This window comes from Pogoniulus pusillus, chromosome 1 (assembly GCF_015220805.1).
Source record: "Pogoniulus pusillus isolate bPogPus1 chromosome 1, bPogPus1.pri, whole genome shotgun sequence".
Taxonomy (NCBI): Eukaryota; Metazoa; Chordata; class Aves; order Piciformes; family Lybiidae; genus Pogoniulus; species Pogoniulus pusillus.
In genome coordinates, this window is record NC_087264.1 from 41,627,309 (window position 1) to 41,648,366 (window position 21,058).

The following is a 21,058-nucleotide window of genomic DNA, read 5'->3' on the forward strand; positions in this document are numbered from 1 at the left end:
CCTAAGACTTAAAACCCTGCCTGTCCCTATATGGAGAACATTGGATGCCTTCATTTCAAATACAGTGACCAGAGTCATGGGCTGACAATGCAAGTTCTCTGAAGTCTCACAGTGAGACTGTGACACAGTTAGGAACCGAATGCAGCCCCTCCAAGTATCCACCCAGTGCCACAGCCACATGACTTCGCACAAGGCCCAGTTATTTGTTCTTTTTAATTTTCAGCAAAATGCTGGTTTCAGGCTACAGAACTCCTTCAGGGTTTTCGAAAACACAAAGTAAAACTTCATAGTCTCTGTACAAGACATCTTCCCCAGGAACAGCTCAGCACACTGCCCACCTAGTAATGCCTCTGCTGTGATAGGAAACCATCATAACTCCTCCAAAAATGTCTTCCTAACAGAACCCTCATCCCAGAAATATCCAGGGAAAGGGATGATGAGTTGTGAATGTGCCAAACAGTTTTCCAGTTCAAACTCTGCAAGTCTGAAACCAATAGGGCTCTTCAGCCTGCTAATCTCTCTTTCTACAGAGTCCCCCAAATCAAGTTCTTCCACAATGCTCAGGAAGAGTACAGAGAAGGTTTGGGAAATCTTCCATGCTGAGAGATGGACAAGCCATTCAGAAAGCCTTTGGTAAGTCAGAGTACTCATCCCTGGAGATACTCAAGGTGAGGCTTGACAGGGCTTTGGGCAGCCTGATCTACTTGAGGGTGTCCCTGTTGACTGCAGAAAGAGTTGGATTAGATGATCTTTGGCGGTCCCTTCTAGCCTTGACCTTTCTATGCTTCTGTGATTACCCTAAGATTAACCAAGCAAATGTGTGTGAGTGTTTTGTGGGGTTTTTTATTTCTTCTTTTTAAAGTCACATTATAGTCATGAGGCTTTAGAGAAAGCATGGGACAGTAAGGGCTCTAGGTTCTTGCCACAGGGTACCCAGCCCTAACACACTCAGTTCTTAATCTAGCAGGACTTACTGCAGCACAAAGTCTGTGATGGCTTCTCGTGACACAAGGCATAAGTTGCCTATGGGCTGCCTGATGTGCAATGGACTATGCCCAGTTTGGAGGTTAATGCTTAGTCCAGGCAAGGTCATGTTTGAGAAACTGATCTGGAATGTGGGTCTGAAACATGCATCCTTGACTTCCCAGATAAATGGGGTTCTTTGCTTACACGGAGTGGATGTGTATCTGGGTCATACTGGATACACACTTTTCCTTGGCCAGAGGTGTCTCTGTGCCTTGGAGAGCAGCCCCATACCTCACCAGCCGAGTGGGCTCTGTTTTGTTGGGCCCAGGAATCTGTTTATCTGTAGAACGTGCACACGCACCAGTGATGGCTGAGGTTGGAAGTATTTATGGCAATTAAAATGTTTTGCCTGGAAGCTGTTTGGGGGCTTTTTTTGAAGTGAGGATTTTCAGACTTCAAGGTGTTAACAGTCCCTCTAAATGATTTTGTTTTTTAATTGCAGCAAATGACTGTGGAGCCATTAAACATTCGGCTCTCTGCAGTTGTTTCTAAGCCCTTTCAGTCCTCCTTCTATTTATTCTGTTTAATTCAGTCAGGTAGCTTCAGGGCAGTGAAGATCAATACTTTACTTTGATAGAAAAGAGTCAGGTTTGAAACATAGAGATAAAACTGACACATTTTGTATAAATTTAATTAAAAATGCACCTTTAGTGGCTTGTTGCAAGCACAAAGCCAGCCCTCCATCTAGCTATCTCTCTGTCTCACTCTCTGTCTCTCTCTTGCCTTTCTTGTTGCTAACAGGAAGATCTCTGAATCTGCCTCACCAACAAAGTACCTCGTTTTATGATTTTTGTCTTGAAAGTTTAGCACTGAGGGAGCAGGATGGAAGGGATGTGAAATTCTAAACAGACCTTTTGCTCTCTCCCTGGTCCTACTCCTTTTGGTGGTAGTGGCTGGGGGGGCATGAGGAAGGAGCTGGCTCCCTGGTGAGGGAAGGAGGGGGATGAGGCAAGGTTTTTTTTTAAACCCAGCAGATTGGACACCCTGGGGCACTTTCCTTTTGGATCTGTAGCTTTCCTCCACTCCTGCCCCCCTCTTCTTGCTTTGTTAAACTGGGAATTATTTTTCTGACTACATGTGCATCCACAATCCCACTAGGACAGTGCTGGCCACAAGGCAGTGTCTTTATTCTCTCTTTCTTTTTCCTCCTCTGCCACCCCCCCCCACCTCTTTCTTCTCTCTCCCTCTTTCCTAACCCTGCTGCCGGTGGGGACATTTGTCTTGTGTTTTATAATCTGCCCCCTTCACCCCCTTCCCCTGCATGTCTCTCTCTCTCTTTCTCAATCCTGTTTGGCTCAGTTCATTTTTCACTTGAGTGCCTTTCCTCCCAGACTCCCCTCTGCTCCAGGCTCCCTCTGCTCAACACCAATAAAACATGCACAACACAGGTACAACAAGGTGCCAGGGCTCACTGTGACAAACAGCTCACACACCACTCAATAACCATTGCTATAAATTGCCCCTCCTCACCTTTCACCAGCTCCCAGGGACAGTCTCTCAGCCAGGTCCATGTGAAATGTGCCCCATCCCAGAGTGGGATGGGGAAAACCAGTGGGAGTTTGGCCACCAGCAGCTGCTGGGTCAGAAACTTTTCCAGCACTGTCATTTTGGGTTGTTTCTTTCTCTGATGTGGCCATGCAGCCCGAGGGGCTCCTGGGACTTGTTGGAAAACGAAAGTTGTGAGGCAAGGGGGTGCAAAAGGCCCTCCTGACCTAAGTTGTATTTGGGGTGCAAGGGTCTCATCTTGTCATTCAATCTGTGCAAACTCTGGGAGGGCTTCAGAGTGGAAGTAGAACAGTGTCTTCCTGATGGTCCCTGTTCCCAGGGGCCATAGCTGTGCTGGCAGTTCTGGCTGGGTGCCTTTTTACCTCTGGGAGCCATGGCCTCCATGGACAGCGCTCCTTGTGCCTGCACTAACCCAGCCTGAAGCACATCAGCCACCTATTCTTGCTGCTGAGCTGCAGCATGGCCTTCCCTGAGATGGAGCATCTCTGCCTGTTGTGTGGGCTTGACTTTGCCAAGGTTGACCCGGTGGCATGTTTGCACTGTATGTATCACTGCTGTGCTCACATGGGCTTGGTGCTGTGCACTTGTGTTTGAACAAACATCAGCCACCACCTGCAAAAAATAGACCACATGTCAAGGGACAGGCAAGGGGAAAAGAGCAATCTGGTTAAAATTAATTGTGACCAACACCTCTCACCAGCCAGCAGCACCTGTGATCAGTTGCCTCACCTGGCTGTGGAAACTCTGTTGAGAGCAGTGGCACTGAAGAGCACAAGGAAACTGGTTGGTACTTGGAGATATGGTGTAGTGTTGACTATTTAGTGTTGGACTGAGAGTTGTTCTAGGTGATCTTTGAGGTCTCTTCCAACTGTATGTATTATTCTGTGATGGATGGTGTGGGAGAGGGGAGTGAACGGAGGCGAAGCAGGCATTATTGGTGGAGGCTGGACAGAAAGGAAAGAAAGAGTCTAGAAGATGAAAATAAGGCCCATGGAGAAGCAAGACAAGTTTGTGGACAAGGCTGAAGGACAAAGAGACACATCCACAGATTTTGAAGAAGTAGTGGCAAAAACTGTCCTGGATGATAGGGCAAAAGAGAGGCAGTGTCTGCCTTGCTGGCCATGTGCCTTGGTGACCAGGGGAGGATGTGTGTGGCTATCACTGGGCCAGCATGAAGGCAGTGCTCCAGCTGAAGGCAGAACAAGGGCTCTAAGATACAGCTCCACATTGCTGTACAGAAATATACCCTTTAATTTCATTGTGTTTGACTTTAGGTGTGAAAACTTTGGTCACTGTGAATTTTGCTTGAGAACCAGGAGGTGCTATGTGGGTAGAGCTGCTGGTTTGGGAGTAGATGCAAAGCTAGGTCCACAAATTTCAGGTGTTGACTCCTCTTGTCTTAGGCAATTGCCAACTCCAGCAGATGCGTATCACCTGTTACCAATTTTGTTTGTCTCTGGGACTCTTCATCACCTCTCCCTGTGCTAGTTCGTGCTAGTAATACGTGTAGATTTTTCTACTCTCATATTTAGTGGAGGTTGCCTCTCAGCTGGAAGTGGTGAGACTGTACTTTGCGAGTTGTGCTTTAGCTTGCCAGTGCGAAAGCAACACACTCATCTTTGTGTCACCCTGTACCCCAGCTTGTACCTGTGTCACTACTCTGCAGCTCAAGCTGTTTGGCTTTACTAGCAGTAAAAGCAGAGAATTTCCCTGCTAAACTAAGGCACGATAGGGTTAACTCTGTCAGTCATTTGCATAGTACCGGCTGGAACATCAGTTAAAGTCCTTCTGGATGATTCGCGGAGGTGAGTGCTGAGGGCTGGTTTCTCGGGGACTGTGCGGCGAAGGAGTGCTGTGCTGCGCAGTGCACTTGTGCAGACAGACAGCTCCTGCGTCTGCTGCCTTTAATCACGGCAAATGAAAGTTTCCAAACAGGCAGAAGATGCCAGGCTTTTGTGTTCTGCCACCGGAGTCGCCTCTGCGCCAGTCAGTGCCGGTAATTGCAGACAGGAGCTGCTTTGTGTTGCAATGGCATCGGTAATTGAAACGGAATTCAGAATCAGGACCCTGCAGGCACCGCTCGGTGAAAGAAAAAATAAAGATCGTTTGGGTCACATCTTTTGTAATTTGCGTTTAATAATCGTACTAGGAAGTATATGCAAAGGGAGAGGAGACATGAGATGCAGCCTGCTCCCCCTGCTGCTGCGCCCTGCCTCGCAGCCTTCCCGTGCAGAGGGGGGACCCCGCACCCTGCTCGGCCAGGCTACGGTGGCAGGAGGCTACAGGCTGCCTTGCATAGCTGCTCCCGCTGCTTGTGAGGCCCAGCCGGGGCTGTGTGCTGGCAGACAGGGGAGAATGACTCTGCACCTATGTTAAACTGGATGCTCGAGTTCATTGAGTCATGGTTTGAGCTGGAAGGGACCTCGAAGGTCATCTAGTTTTACCCACCCTGCCATGGGCAGGGACACCTTCCACTAGACCAAGTTGCTCAAGGCCTCATCCAGCCTGGCCTTGAACACTGTCAGAGAGGGTACCTGCATAACCTACTTGGGCAGTCTGCTCCAGTATCTCACCACCCTCACTGTAAAGTACTTCTTTCTAATATCCAGTCTAAATCTACCCCTCTTAAACTTCACTCCATTCCCTCTCATCCTCTCACTTCAAACCTTTGTAAGAAGTCCTTTCCCAGCTTTCTTGTAGGCTTCTTTCAGGCACTGGAAGGTTGCTATAAGGTCTCCCTGAAGCCTTCTTTTCTCCAGACTGAACAGCCTCAACTCTCACACCCTGTCCCCATAGGGGAGATGCTTCAGCCCTCTGATCATCTGCCTGGCCTCCTCTGGACCCACTCTAGCAGTTCTGGGTTTATGGTTAGGCTGAGGATTCATGTGCTCAGGTGGTATCTCTTGCTCAGTGGGTCTGGCTGAGCACTGCACATTGGAGGCCACTCCACTGATTTGCAGTTGAAATGGGCTCCCTTTGGTGTCCTTCAATAGGCTTCTGTGGTTTTGCCTGTACAGATGTATTCCAGCAAACTCAAGCTGTCTGGTGTGGCTCATGCTGAAATGTCCCAAGCTTCTTCCACCACAGAATGAGGAGACCTTCTCTGTTCTGCTTATATGAGACAGTGACCTTTGCTTTCCCTCTCAGTGAGAGTCAGGCAGTGCCTGGGAGGGCACAAGCTGGTGGAGATTAGCTGAATTAGTTGGGGCAATTAACGAGGCAGGAAGTATAAAATATGTAGTTAATTTATTTCCAAAAAGCCCCACCCACAAACTATATACAAATTAGTTAAATTTGGCTTCTAATTCATTTGGTAAAATCTTCACAAGGGTGCTTATAGGCAATTTAATAATTTAGGGAAATCAGAAAACTGGAAAAGGGTTAGCCACGAAATGGCTTTGCCCCACTTATAAATAGGCAGCCTGGAGCCCTAGGGGAATTTCTACTCAGGGCAGTAAAGTGGAAACGTCGAGATAGTCCCTGGCTCCTTTGCAGCAGTATTGGAACTGCTGTTGAGAGGCTTCTAGAGCTTCCCAGGCTCTAGCAGGATGCTGGGAAAGAGGCAGACAATCTCTGATCTGATCTTGGCTCCTCTTGGCACAGAAGTTTGAAGAGGTGCAGGCAGGTCTCTGGCAGATAGCACAATGGCAGTGGCACTTCTCGCCATGTCGTGAGGCACTTAATGCCTTCTTTTGGTTAAGTTGACGGATGTAAGTTTCTGGTTAGTTCAAGTCCAAACCATCAGGGCTAAGCTGGTCTGAGGCATGAGGCAGAGCAGAACACATCCAAGCCAAGGGCAGCGAGGCAGAGCATGTTGTCTGAGCAGAGCAGAACATAAAGCAGAGCAGCACACAGTGAGGCAGAGGCAGCACAGAGCTGCACACCTGCTTGCAGCTTAGTTCAATTTATGTTACTTGCCCAAGTGTAATGGCTCCTTTGGCCACAGAGATTCATCAGTCAGCATGGCATTTGCAAAGCTGACCATACTAGGTGAAACCAGGGTTTGCTCACCCTTATTTTGTCATGGCACTCACTAGTTCATAAACACCTGTGGGTACCTGTTTAGCACTTTGGAAGAGCACATAATGGCCCAAGCCTTTGTTTTCCTCCCAGCCTTGCTTCCCCCAGCAGCAGAAGGGTAAGGCAAGCCAGGACATGGTTTAGGCCTATTGGCCTTCCACAACACTAGCACCCTGCTAGGAGCTTCCCGATCTTCAAAAGGTGCCCATGCCCTTGTAAATTCACTAGTGTAGGTGCAGCTGTGTAGTTTCCTTCTCGCTCTGTTTCGTGGGTGACTTCCAAGTTACCAAGATAAAGCCACGTGGCAGCAAAAAGGTTGCTGAGATGCTCAGAAGACTACAGTAAAAGGCACAAAGATCCTGTCAAAGACTGTGAGGAAAACAGGTGCACACTGAGTGCAGTAACTTCTGCTCTGATTGTGCTTAGCTGATGCTTGTTTGGCCCTGGAGAAAATGGGATACAGTCTCTCTTTCTTTCACACTGAAGCCCACAGTGGTGCTCTCCCTGTTCCACTACTGCTCCCAGCCTGGCTGATAGTGGATTGAATGTCCCTGTGGACTAACCCAGTACAGCCTGCTGATCTTGTACTCCTGAAAGCTTCTCATGGCATGCTTCTGCTGTGCTTGCCATAGAGGCTTGGGCAGAAGTCTCAAAGAGGCTACAGCAGGCTAGAGCCAACGATCTTCTCTTTCAACCTCAAACTGTCCAGGGATGTTCAGCTGATCTTATAGTGTCCAAAGCATGTATGCACAAGTCTCTGCTCCAAAGACTGCATCAAGCTCCTTTAGCTCAAACTTCCGACTCCAAAGGAGCTAAGTCTGTCAGGTACTGCCACTATAATCTCAAGGATGACCAAAACCTGTGACACAGCATCTAGCATATGTGAAACAAGAAGGTCTGGTTCTATACTCATATAGTATGCTGACTTGCCCCATGATTTCTCCTAGTTTTGCATCTTATGAGTCTTGTAATGGTGCAAAAATAACCCCCCCAAAATAAAACTCCAAACACCACTGCTTTTATTTCTTATGCCAAACTCAACCACACTGAAGCACACCTAAGGGATGGCAGTATTCTGTCACATCTTCCACTTCGGCGTGTCTAACACCTGGTGACATCCTGGGAGCTGCTATGATTTCAGAGGAGACGGACATGGGTGCAAGCAGGTCCAGTTCATTCCATCCTTGAAGAGCAAGTCTATTTATCCCAGACTCAAAGTACTTGGGGAACAAACTAAGCCCTGGTTGCCTTTGCTGATGTGCTGTTAATCTCAGTGGAAAGGAGTGTGTGTTATTGCCAACGTTTCCTTCACACAGTGTACATTTACTATATCATTAGGCTTGACTCAGGGACAAGTTTCATTGTCACCTGTGGTCAGGATACAAAAGAGGCATTTCCCCTGTCCAGCAGGTCCCATGTGCTCTGTATTGATGTTGTAAGCTCCTGGTTTCTCTTGCATACGCACTCTGCATTTCTTCCTTAAACTGCTCCTGGCAGCTCACTATTTCACAGTTCTTGCCTATGGCCAGGAAAGAGCATCATCTGTCAGCTACATCTGGAGCTGCCATCCTGACTTCTCCTGGGGAGCCCAGGGGTCCTTATCAGAGGGCCAGAGCTGCAGTTGTGACAGGAGAAATTTAGATTGGAGAGAGGTACCTTAGCTTCTTCTAGTCTTAATTGCTATTACAAGGAAGATTCTTGATAAATTTTAAGAGCAAATACCCTGATTTTCCCTCAGCTTAGAGAAGATGGTGGTATGTGACTTACTTGGCATGACCCTGCTCCAATGTCATCAGTAAATACCCAGGAGTAAATACAGAGATGCCTGAAGTCAGGGAGAGCATCTGAAAGAGGTAAAGCAGAATTGCCATTGAGGAGGTCCATAAATAGCTGAAGAGGTCTGTGAGAGACACTGTGGTTGCTTTATCCTTTTCTCTCCAAGCCTTCCTCTCACTTCATGCATGGCAAAGACCAGGCAGGCATCGTCACATTAATCCTATTCCTTGCCAGCACTTCAGGAAATGGCTGTGTCGTGGTGTGTGTCCTGCAAAGATATGCAGGTGAGCTGGCCTGCTGCATATGAGTGGCTTTCTGGTTGGCTATGTCTGACCTACAGAGGTTATTAGCCCTGGTGGGGTGTTGTGGCTGTGCTTGTCTCCTCTCTTCTCTCTTTTGTTCAGTCCCAAATCCTTCCCTAAATCCTCTGCTCCAGTTTCAGCATCTCCACTCTTCTTCCTCTGTGGACACCTAGAGATGTTAGGTGGCAGGTCATGTATTAGGTGATGAAGCAAAGAAAGAGCTCTTGAAGAAAACCTGAAATGAGCTCTTGAGGCCTTGTCTTGGTTTAGTAACCCTCCTGGGGAGTTATTTCTGTGGTTCTGCTGTCTGGCCTTCTTACATCTGTCTCTCCTTTATGTTGTGCTATTAGAGTCCCTTTTCTATGCTGCAGAAGATGTCATTAGGAGGAGAAGGCCATGAAACTATCAGTAACATCCTCCCCTAATCTGTAGATGTATCTCACACACCCCTTCCACCACCATCCATCCTCATGCAGTGGTTTCATTCACACTTCCCACACGCTCCTCTGGGACCCACACACCCACACCTCGGGCTGCTCACACAGATGCTGCATGCTTTTATTTCTTCTGGTCCCTGGCCTGCCTTCTCTCCTCCCATCTGTTTGTTGAATAATTCCTGGCTAAGTAACTTTCTCTGTGCAGCCCCCGGGCCGGGGCATGGGGACTTGCCCCCTCCTCCCCGCTGGCCGTCCAGGGGGCTTTTGAACATGTGTTTCTGGGAGGCAGACACCAGCTGGCTGGGCAACATTTGCATAGTCAGCTAAAAGCCCCTGAGCTGAGCTGGGGACGTCTGGAGGAGCCCATGGCAGGACAGAGGGAAGAGGGAAGCGCTGGTCAGCTCGAGGTCAGCTGGAACAGATTTCCAAACGAATGGACAGATGGTGAAAGGAGATGAGGTGTGGGGGGAGCATGCAAAAGCTTCTACATCAAAGAAATTAATCACTAAATGCTGTAGGGGAATAAGTGAACTATGTGCCTATGGGCATAGCAGTCACCATGCTGCTTCTTTCAGGGCCTATGGGGTAGATGGATGGGGTGAACATGAGCTCTCACTGCTCTTGGACTAGGGAAGAGGCAGGAAGAAGTGTGGGGTCCCATCACTATGGAGCAGCAGCAGGAAGCTAGAGGTTCCCCGCAGCCTCCTATAGTGAACCAGAGGGGTTCCACAGCCAGACCTCCATCCAGGGTCCAGTGGACCCCTGCCGTGGCTGCAAAGACAGACCCCCACTTGTCCTAGCCACACTGTGCTTCCAAGGCGTCAGCCAGCTCAGTGGGTTTGGAACTGGGGTTTATGCAGCATCGAGCACAGGGCATCCTCATGGTATTAACACTCCTTGATTTTCCCTCTACTTCTTCCTTTGGCCCAGCTGATTTCATTGGACTGAAGATAATAAAGAAATCTGTACAGTTTTGCTCCTACAATAACATGTCTTTGCTGTCCTAAAGTAACAGCAAAACAGTGCATTTATGGGTCCCTGTGCTGCCTTTGAGCTCTCTGCTGATCACTTTTCCCAGATGCCTGCCTAGTTTCATGCTCTCTTCTGTCTGCACAGCTCGCTCTTCTAGATAGAAAATATACTTTATTGTTTGATCCTGCAGCACCTTTTGGAGCATGGGAGAGAAAAATCACTCCCTTAGCACATGAATTACCTTGGCAGAAAGAAGCCTGAAGAGGAGGAGGCTCAGGAGAGACCTCATTGCTGTTTACGACTACCTGAAAGGAAGCTGTAGCCAGGCGGGGGTTGGTCTCTTCTCCCAGGCACCCAGTGACAGAACAAGAGGACGCAGCCTCAAACTGCACCAGAGCAGGTTTAGGCTGGACATTAGGAAGAAATTCTTCATGGAAAGAGTGGTTGGGCATTGGAATGGGCTGCCCGGGGATGTGGTGGAGTCACCATCCCTAGAGGTGTTTAAAAGGGGGCTGGATGAAGCACTTAGTGCCATGGTTTAGTTACTTAGAAGGGTTAGGTCACAGGTTGGACTTGATGATCCTAGAGGTCTTTTCCAACTTGGTTGATTCTGTGATGTGACTTGCCTCCCCCAGTGAAGACTTTAGGGAAAAAAATGCCAAAACATGCCATAATAGATGATTTGGGGCTAGGTCCATAGGACAGTAAGAGGCTTTGCTCTTGACCGGGAAGGTTCACAACTTACATTGTCTTTAAAATCTTGCCTGCTCTAACTGGGTGTCCAAACCACCCTAAACTGCATAAGTGTCTGAGCCTCTTCTGTGCTTACATCCTCCACACACTTGAAAACTGCCACAGGCTACTTATGCACCACAGTGAGAGGTATTCCTATTACGTGCCCTTTTTCTTTAAATCCTTCAGGAGAAGTGGGACTGCATTTATGTTGCTTTAAATGCAGTTTGAGGAAACTGGTGTTTTTACCTACCTTTTTCTTTTTTTTTCTTCCCCCTCCCTAATGCTGTTGCCTGGATAGTGCTAAATCCTTTCCTGAGGGATGCAAACACATGTTCCTTGTCATGAGTGCAAGCAGGCAGATGTTACAGGAGCATATACAGAAAGCTGTCACTAAGGGACTGCTAGCATAGAAGGGCAGCTGCACATAAACTCCCATGTGGTTGATCCTACCCCAGGTGAAGGCTGTCTCTACATTAAGCAAAAGTGTCAGAGTCCTCATGGCACCAATAGGTCTTAATTGCCCTGAGTGGTCTCACCTGGTGTCCCCACCCACACCCTCTCACTAGGGTCTCCATTTAAGCTCAACCTGGGCCACTTACTCTCTTCCTGGGCTCTCTTGCAGGTCTGTCTTTAGCTCTGTCTCTGATCTCATCTCCTCAATAGACCTCAGACCTGTGCTGCAGTAATGTTTCCAGCCTCATCTCTTGCTGCTCTCAGTGGAACTCCCTGAATAAACTACTCACCTGGTTCATCACTTGGTCACTAGAGCTGTGGATGGACCCTGGAACCAGCACCCACCTGCATCTGCCCTGCTCAGGTACTGTAGAATGATGGTTTGGTCAGTGAGGTCACTGCCTAGACTGGGATCACTATAGGGTCTCTTAGGAGCAGCCTGTCCTCATTGTTCTGTGACATAAATTGCCAGCTGTAGTTGGCCTGATGGAGATAAGCAACTGAATGTGTGCTGCCTTGCACCCAGCACAATTGTGTGTGTGTTTGCTGTAATCTATCTGAGGCTCCCTGGATTTTTTTGCCTCGATTTGCTAACAGGTTTTACTGACAAATCTTGCCACTGCTCTGCTCACTCCTAAGCACTGAAAAATGCATCAAGCAGCGATTCTGAGGGGTCACATCCTGGTATTCCAAGTGTGTTCCTCAGCTATGCCAGTATTAGCAATCTATTTCTTTGTTTTCTAATCCTAAACCAGAACTTCACCACCTCTACCTCTGTCATGGCTTAGCTTCAGCAGCATCTTGTTTAAGGTGTTTTTTTTTTTAAGTCCAGGTAATTATACCTTCTTTTGTCAGTTTTGCTGAGAGGTTTCTGGTGGACTGAGGGTGTCTGGTTTTCTCCTAGAAAAGTATTTCTGGTTTGTCTTCATTTTCATTCCTTGTTTTCTCTTCTGGTTTGTTACCTCTACCCTGTAGATGCTGCACTTGGAGTTGATGGGCAAAAGCCACTTACCGTTTAGACTGCTGTGGACATTGGTCAGTGGTCTAATCCTTTGTACTCTGAGCAGTAAACTCAGCATTCCCCCTGACTGCTCAAATTTTGTCTTCAGCTTCCCTGCGGTGGGCTGTAGGGCTTTTAAATGCAAGAACCCCTATCGGGAAGAAACAGGTCTTATCTTTCAACCACGATGGCTGAATGCCTGCCCTCTTCACTGCTTTATTTTTGGCTAATTCATAACTTATTAAGCAATTGCCTCCTCCAAAGTACCAGGTAGGCTTAACTCATCCCAGCTGCCTTTGCATTTGATCTAAATGTGTCTGTCCTGATGCACTAGAAATGAGCAAGCAAAGTGTCCTCTGAAGTCGGGAAAGCGTCGTGCATGACTGTTAGAAGATAGGAATAGTCATTGCTGTCAGAGCTCAGCACATAGGAACCAAAACGAAGTGCACCGTTGTTTTGGTTTAGGCTTGTTTTTCTTTTAATTCAGAAAGTCTTGATTTTGGTCCTCGGGGCCTTATTTATCACTTGGAAATATTCGAATGCCTGTTGGGATTTCATCAGAGCATTTGCAAATCCCCAGAGTCTCCTGCGTTTTCACGGCGATGGCTCTTCCGTCTCGGGCATGAGGTGTTTTGTTGTTCTCTGCTTCTCGATGTTTGTCTGTTAAACGGGGAAGAGAAACACTCTCTGCAAGTGTCCTGTGCAGCCGTTTAAAAGCTGCAGTTTCTGCTGTGCCGGGAAGCATGCGGGGATACAGCAGGGAAATCCCCACGCGGCTGGTCTCACCTGCCACTTGCTTCAGTTTGGGTCAGATATGCTCCTCAGTCCAACCACTACTGTGAGCATCGAAATAACATCAGATACTGATGAAAGGAGAGAGGAGGCATGCCTGTGGTAGCTGTCTGCATGCAAGTGTGCACACACTGTCACCAATGCTGCCAGCTCACTCCAACCTCAGAGCTGCTGGCAGTATACAGTTTGTCTACCTCCAAACCTGACTGTGTGCTTCCCACTCCATGGGCACCTGCTGCCACATGCCCAGCTCATGCTTTGTTTTATGAATCCCTTGCTTCTGTGAGGCTTTTAAAAAAAATAATTCTTATTTGAGCTAAAATGGATCCATAACCTTGTGGGACAAGGACATCAGCCTGGCTAGCAGTGCACATGTTTTCCTGTGCTCACGTTCTCCCTCCTCTCCACAATTACTCTTCACACAGCACAGAAAATAAAACATTCCAGCAAAATACGACTGCTCCCTCTCCCAGTAGGAGGTCACTGAGATTTGGACTAGCACAAGAAAAAGACAGCCCAGGGAAAGAGCTGATTCTTTTTGATTTACATGCTGTCTGGGCAACAGGAGAGACTGCTGAGTGGAAGAAAGGTACTGTGAGAGCTGATAATCGAGTAATTACAGCTCAGAGCTGCAGAGAAGGTGGCAAGAGCAGGCAAGAGAAGCCTTTTCATGGAATCATAGAATGAACCAGGTTGTAAGAGACCTCCAAGGTTATGCAGTCCATCCTATCACCCAGCCTTATCCAATCAACTAGACCATGGCACTAAGTGCCTTATCTAGTCTTTTCTTGAACACCTCCTGGGATGCCGACTCCACCTCCCTGGGCAGCCCATTCCAATGGCAAATCACTCTCTCTGTCAATAACTTCCTCCTAATATCCAGCCTATACCTCTCCCACCACAACTTGAGATTGTGTCCCCTTGTTCTGTTGCTGGTTGCCTGGGAGAAGAGACTGACTACAACCTCCCTTCAGGTAGTTGAAGACAGCAGTGAGGTCACCCCTGAGCCTTCTCTTCTCCAGGCTGCACAACCCCAGCTCCCTTGGCCTCTACTCATAGGGCTGGGCTCCAGGCCCCTCACCAGCTTTGTTGCCCTTCTCTGGACACATTCCAGTATCTCAACATCTCTCTTGAATTGAGAGGCCCCAGAACTGGACACAGTACTCAAGGTGTGGCCTGACCAGTGTTGAGTACAGGGGAAGAATAACCTCCCTCATCCTGCTGGCCACACTCTTCCTGGTACAGGCCAGGATGCCATTAGCTCACCTGGGCATACTGCTGGCTCATGTTCAGTTGCTATCAACCAGTACCCCCAGGTCCCTCTGTGCCTGGCTGCTCTCAGCCACTCTGTCCCCAGCCTGTAGTGCTGCTTGGGGTTGTTGTGGCCAAAGTGTAGAACCCTGCTCTTAGCCTTGTTGAATCTCATCCCATTGGCCTCTGCCCACCCATACAGCCTGTCAAGGTCCTTCTGCAGGGCTCTCCTACCCTCCAACAGATCCACACCTGCTCCTAGCTTGGTGTCATCTGCAAACTTACTGATGCTGGACTCAATCCCCTGGTCCAGATCATCAATAAAGATACTGAACAGGTCTGGGCCCAGCACTGATCCTTGGGGCACACCACTAGTGACAGCTGCCAACTGGATGTGGCACCATTCACCACCACTCTCTGGGCCCAGCCCTTCAGCCAGTTCTTGACCCATATCAGAGTGAATATGTCTAAGCCAGGAGCTGCCAGCTTTGCCAGGAGCTTGTTGTGGCAGATGGTGTCAAAGGCTTTGCTGAAGTCCAGGTAGACTACATCCACAGCCTGCCCCACATTCACCAGGCAGGTAACCTGATCATAAAAGGAGATCAGGTTGGTCAGGCAGGACCTGCCCTTCCTAAACCCATGCTGGCTGGGCCTGATCCCTTGGCCATCCTGTAGGTGCTTTGTGATGGCACTCAAGATGACCTGTTCCATGACCTTGCCTGGCACTGAGGTCAGGCTGACAGCTCTGTAATTTCCTGGTTCCTCCTTCCAGCCCTTCTTGTGGATGGGCATCACACTGGCCAGCTTCTGGTCTTCAGAGACCTCTCCAGTGAGCCAGGACTGTTGATAAATGATAGAGAGCAGCTTGGCCAGCTCAGCTGCTAGCTCTGTCAGCACCCTAGGATGGATCCCATCTGGTCCCATGGATTTGTGAGGATCCAAGTGGCTCAGCAGGTCTCTTACTGCTTCTTCCTGGATTACAGGGGGACTATACCGGTCCCTGGCTCCATCTGCCAGCTCAGGAGGCCAGCTGTCCTGGAGACAACCTGTCCCACTGTTGAAGCTTGAGGCAAAGAAGGTGTTAAGTACCTCTGCCTTTTCCTCATCTTTTGGTACCATATTCCCCTCTGCATCTAATAAGCAGTGGAGGTTGTCCCTGCCCCTTCTGTTGCCATTAATATACTTGTAGAAAGGTTTTTAATTCTCCTTAACAGCAGTGGCAGCCTAAATTCTAAATGGGCTTTTGCCTCTCTAACTTTTTTCCTACAAGACCTAGCAACATCCCTTCTCCCTTGCGTCTCTCCTGAAGGGTCTGTAGCCATTGATTACAGTGCTCCAGTTGTGTGAGTCATCCCACCACGTGTCCAGCAGATAAAGGGAGGTTCTCCTCCCCCTCTACTCTGCCCTAGTGAGACTCCAGCTTGAATACTGTGTTCAGTTTTGGGTTCCCCAGTTTAAGAGAGACAGAGATCTGCTGGAGAGGGTCCAGTGGAGGGCGACGAGGATGATGAGGGGACTGGAGAGCATGGCTTATGAGGAGAGGCTGAGAGACTTGGGACTTTTTAGTCTGGAAAAGAGAAGACTTAGAGGGGATTTGAGAAGTGTTTATAAGTATCTGAAGGCTGGCCAGGAGTTGAGGAGGGACAGGCTCTTCTTGATCCCTGTGATAGGACAAGGAGCAATGGGGTGTAAATTGAGCAAAAGAGATTACAAGGGGGAACTTCTTTACTGTAAGGGTCACAGGGCACTGGAATAGGCTCCCCAGAGAGATTGTGGGGTCTCCTATGTCTCTTATGGGAAATTTCAAGGCCTGTCTGGATGTGTTCCTCTGTGATCTGTGTTAGATAACATTGTCCTGCTCTGGCAGGGGGGTTGGACTCGATGAGCTCCTTGGTTCCCTTCCAACCCCTAACATCCTGTGTTCCTGTTTCTGTGATGGCAACAATGTCGTAGTTCTCTTGTGCCAAGGCTTCCAACTCTTCTTGTTTGTTACCCACACTACGTGTGTTAGTGTGCATACACTTCAGCTGGGCTGCTGGTTTTACCCCCAATGTCTAGCCTACCACCCTTGGTCTCCTTAGGTTAGTTTCTAGTACTGCTGTGTTTGACCCCCTGCCCTTTCCTGCCTAGTTTAAAGCCCTTTCAGCCAGCTCATGCACCAGGATCTTTCTCCCCCTCTGAGTCAGTTGTACCCTATCTGTTGCTAGCAGACTCAGGGCTGTATAAAGTTCCCCAAGATCAAAGAACCCAAAATTTTCTTAGTGGCACCAGCCTCTGAGCCACTTGTTAATCAGGCATGATTTCTTGTTCCTCTCGGCATTCCAACCTGCGACTAAGGGTACTGATGAAAATATTACCTGTGTCCCTAGTCACTCAACTACTTTTCCCAGTGCTTTGATGACCCTTTTGATTGCTTTTAGACCTCTGGTATTATCTCATCACTTCCCACCGTATAACCAACAAGAGATAGTAATCAGGGGGCTGCACTACAGTAGGCAGCCTTCTGGTAGCATCCCTGACCCGGGCCCCAGGGAGGCAGCAGACTTCCCTGTGGGAGGGGTCTGGCCTGCATATGGGGCCCTCTGTTCCCTTCAGAAGGGAATCACCAATAACAATTACCCTCCTCCTTTTCTTTTGGGTACAAGTTCTGACGCGAGGGGACAACTGATTTACTTTAGTCAGATCCTCAGATGCTGTTGCTTCTATCTCCAAAACCACCTCACTCTCAGCCCCTAGTGCCCTATATCTGTTGTGCAAGGGCAACTAAGGAGATGAGGAGGGCTGGAGGGGGTTTCCCTTGCCCCTTCTGAAAGGCACCTGTGTTCATTCTCCCTTGTTTCTTGGGTCACCTCCCTCTGCTAAGGGGGTCTGCAGAGCCTGGTGCCATAAATCCAACTCCCTTTCACATTCCCTTATGGCCCTTAGCCTTTCCACTTCATCTTTCAGTTCAGCCACTAGGTTAAGCAGACCATGGATCTGCTCACACCTAATGCAGGCATTGTCTCTGCTGCCCTCAACTTTGAGTGCCAGGCTTCAACACTCATCGCAGCCAGTTGCCTGGATGCCTGCATGCCTACAGGTGGGCTCTGTTTGGGTGCCCACAGTTTTACAAACAACCTTTGACCAGTTTTTCACCATGTCTTGCTTCCTTTGAGGAACTGATGGTTTGGTGTGGGTTTTTCTGTTTGTTTTGTTTTTCAGTCCTAGCTGGCAGGATCCCTTACCTTCTATTCCTTGCCCTGGGTTTGAGAGCAACAGAACAGTTGTTTGTCTGCTTTTTGACATTGCGCAGCATTAATCCATGTGCCCCTGCCACAGCCAAGTCTGCCCTCCAGCATTTGCCTCTCCTTGTCATGTTTCCCCTCAAACCTAGAATGTTTAATGTAGTAGTTGTGTGTCTGGGTAGAAAACTGTTTTCTAGGGTCTGTGTCCAGCTCTCCTTGGTGCTGAGTCGGGAAGGTGAACAGTATTGCTTGTGTGCCTTCTCTCCATTTGTACGGGGGCTGGGATGAAGAGACCCCATGCAGAGACACAGGCTGGCGTCGGAGTGGCTGGAGAGCAGCCAGACAGAGAGGGATCTGGGGGTGCGGATGGATACCTGCCTGAACATGAGCCAGCAGTGTGCCCAGGTGGCCAAGAGAGCCAGTGGCATCCTGGCCTGCATCAGGAATGGTGTGGTCAGCAGGAGCAGGGAGGTCATTCTGCCCCTGTACTCTGCACTGGTCAGACCACACCTTGAGCACTGTGTTCAGTTCTGGGCCCCCCAGTTTAGGAGGGACACTGAGATGCTTGAGCGTGTCCAGAGAAGGGCGACGAGGCTGGTGAGAGGCCTTGAGCACAGCCCTACGAGGAGAGGCTGAGGGAGCTGGGATTGTTTAGCCTGGAGAAGAGGAGGCTCAGGGGTGACATTATTGTTGTCTACAACTACCTGAGGGGTGGTTGTGGCCAGGAGGAGGTTGCTCTCTTCTCTCAGGTGGCCAGCACCAGAACAAGAGGACACAGCCTCAGGCTGCGCCAGGGGAAATTTAGGCTTGAGGTGAGGAGAAAATTCTTCACTGAGAGAGTCATTGGACACTGGAATGGGCTGCCCGGGGAGGTGGTGGAGTCGCTGTCCCTGGGGCTGTTCAAGGCAAGATTGGACATGGCACTTGGTGCCATGGTCTAGCCTTGAGAATTGTGGTAAAGAGTTGGACTTGATGATCTGTGAGGTCTCTTCCAACCTTGTTGATACTGTGATACATCCCTAGGCACAGTCCAACATTCTTTTTGTTCACACTTGAACATTGAGGCTTTAGAACTGAAACCAGAAAGAATCCAAAATGTTCCTCCATCTTACAACTGAGTATAGGATGCTGAAATCATCAAGGTTGTGCTAGGGGGTTGCATTGTCTCCTGGCACACCTGGGCTCAGCCAGGGACCGGCTGTGCCTTGCTCTTGCCTCCTGCCATGCTGAGCCGGCACTTACTGAACTCCTCTGGCACTTACTGAACTCCTCTGCCTGAATGCAAACTTCAGGCACATTCCAAACTGCAGCAGTTCTGCATGTCTTCCAGCACTGGCAGTTACCCATTCTCCACATGCTTGCTGAATCACGCCTGATTGCATGGCTATGCTGGAGCTTGGGAACCTGCAACTGGAGAAGCAGGGTGTGGGCAAGACCTGAGGCCGTTTAACCTACAGTGTTTCTGAACCCACTCCAGTCTGGTATAATCGTTCACCTGCTCTGAGCACCACCCCTCCACCTTCTCCACGAATGAGTAGATATTCTTGTGATCAGCCCTTGTTGTTCTACTGCTGAGGAGGAAGGTGATTACTGCACCAGTCAGAGCAATCAAGACATTTGTTTCTGGCAGCGAGAGATGTTTGGAGGGGGAGGACAGGCAGAGTCCCTCCAGCATCACTAGAGGTCTCTCTTTATCTGTATGTGCTTGTCTGCAGGGCAGTGGGAGAAAAATACACTTGGAATAATTTCTTCATCTGCTTCTTGGCATGTCACAGCCTCACAGAATACGTAAGCCCAGCGAGGTCATAGGCCTGAATTCTAGCTCAGTTTCTCTGGATGTCAGCTGCTTGACAGCATCTGTGTCTGGGACCTGCCTTCCACTGCTCAGTGCTCCCATCTCCTTCCAGCACCCTGCTCAGTACTGCAGGGCTTTGCAGCTGGGGTGGCATAGATAGTCCTTTGCTCTCGGTCAGCCCATCCAGCACCTGCTCAGGAAGCGATTTGCCCAAGCCATGGTTTGAGCTTTCCGAGAGCTCATTAAGATTCGGTCCTCTGCTGACTCATCCTTTCGTCAGGCTTTGAGCCTTGCCTCTCTCTGTCCACCTGTGCAATACCTGTGTGCTTGATGGATGCTGTAAAGTCCTCCAGCTTCCCAGGAAAGAGAAACAGCAGCAAAACCTTGATGCTGCTTTGGAGCTGGCACCAGTGGAAGGAGGAAAACGGTGTTACTGCCTAAGACTTTTGTGAGGATCACTCATCTGGCCTCCCACATTTCACTCTACTGTACTGATGGTGAACCACACTCTCATGGAAGATCTTCATCTGCAGGCTACACAAGACTTTCTCAGGAGTTGAGGTATCCACATTTAGGAGAACACTTTGCTCAAGACACTGTGTCATCTTTTCCTCTTGTATTTTCTGTGTGCTGCTTAGTGACAGGCAACGAGCCACAGCATGATGTCTGTAGACACCAGCACTTCCTTTTCATGTGAGTGCCTGGGCCTGGCACTGTGGTGAATGAAGCTTCAACTTCTTTCTCAAGAGGGGAAGGAGAATTTGTTTCTTTACTGTGTTTTCTTTTCTGTAATGTGGCAGTGTACAGCAGCCATCGCTGCTGTGCAGGCAGTGCATCAGCAGCCTCTGGCCTCAGAGGTGGTTCTGCAAGGTGGCCTTATCTAGGGCAGGAGTTACCCAGCTCCTGTAGCTGGCCTGGCCCTTTCAGGCATTGAATACTCCAGAAGCAGCTTTGGGGATAGGCATATGGACTTCATGCAGCTCCCATCTTAGCCCTGGTGCCACGTTGAGCTTGCATGTCTCCCATGTAAAATTGCTAGTAGCAGGAGTGCAGGATGTACTCATGCAAGGATGTACAGCAGTCCTGTACTCTGCACTAGTGAGGCCACACCACAAGTACTGTGTTGGTGGTTGAGTCCCTCACTACATAAAAGACATTGATGTGCTGGAGCATGTCCAGAGAAGGGCAACAAAGCTGATGAAGATTTTAGAGAACAAGTATTATGAAGAACAGCTGAGGAACTGAGGTCATTTAGTTTGCAGAAGAGGCTTTCTACAACTACCTGAAAGGAGGTTGTAGTGATTATGGGAGTTGGTTTCTTCTCTCTAGCATCAAGTAATAGAACAAGAAGAAATGGCCTCAAGTTGCACCAGGGAAGGTCTGTGTTGGATATCAGGAAAAAAATCTTTCTTGAAAGAGTGTTCAGGCCTTGGAATAGGCTGCCTAGGGAAGTGCTGGAATCCCCATCCCTGAAGGCATTCAAAAAAGTGTCATGGCAGTGTTAGGCTGATGGTTGGACTCAATGATCTTAAAGATACTTTCCAACCAAAATGAGTTAATAATTTTGTGCACTGCAACTTTTCCTTGCTCTTCCAAGCGCCTATGCTCAGCTTTCTTGTGCAAAGTTCACCTTTGTTCTCTTCTGATTGTTTGGGGATTTTTTAATAGGTAAAGTGGGTGAAGTCTGTGCTTAGTAAGGCACTGATGTTATGGGGTAGACTGCAAAGCCACACTGTGTCTCAGAGCTCTGTCAGTGCCTAGTTTCTTTT

The 21,058-nt window shown here is 48.8% G+C and overlaps 1 protein-coding gene across 5 annotated transcripts in view; it reads left to right on the forward strand.

The window, feature by feature from the left end:
* The first annotated feature begins 541 nt into the window (after nt 1–541).
* GPATCH2L (G-patch domain containing 2 like) overlaps nt 542–21,058 on the forward strand; it is a 90,350-nt gene continuing 69,833 nt past the window's right edge. For 3 of the 5 annotated variants that reach the window (XM_064150203.1, XM_064150211.1, XM_064150230.1), the window contains exon 1: nt 11,392–11,591. In XM_064150203.1, coding sequence (XP_064006273.1) covers nt 11,549–11,591 — 43 coding nt within the window. In that variant the 5' untranslated portion in view covers nt 11,392–11,548. Of the gene's footprint in view, nt 634–11,391; nt 11,592–21,058 lie in introns of those variants that run through there. The other 2 variants (XM_064150222.1, XM_064150259.1) reach the window with 2 other exon arrangements.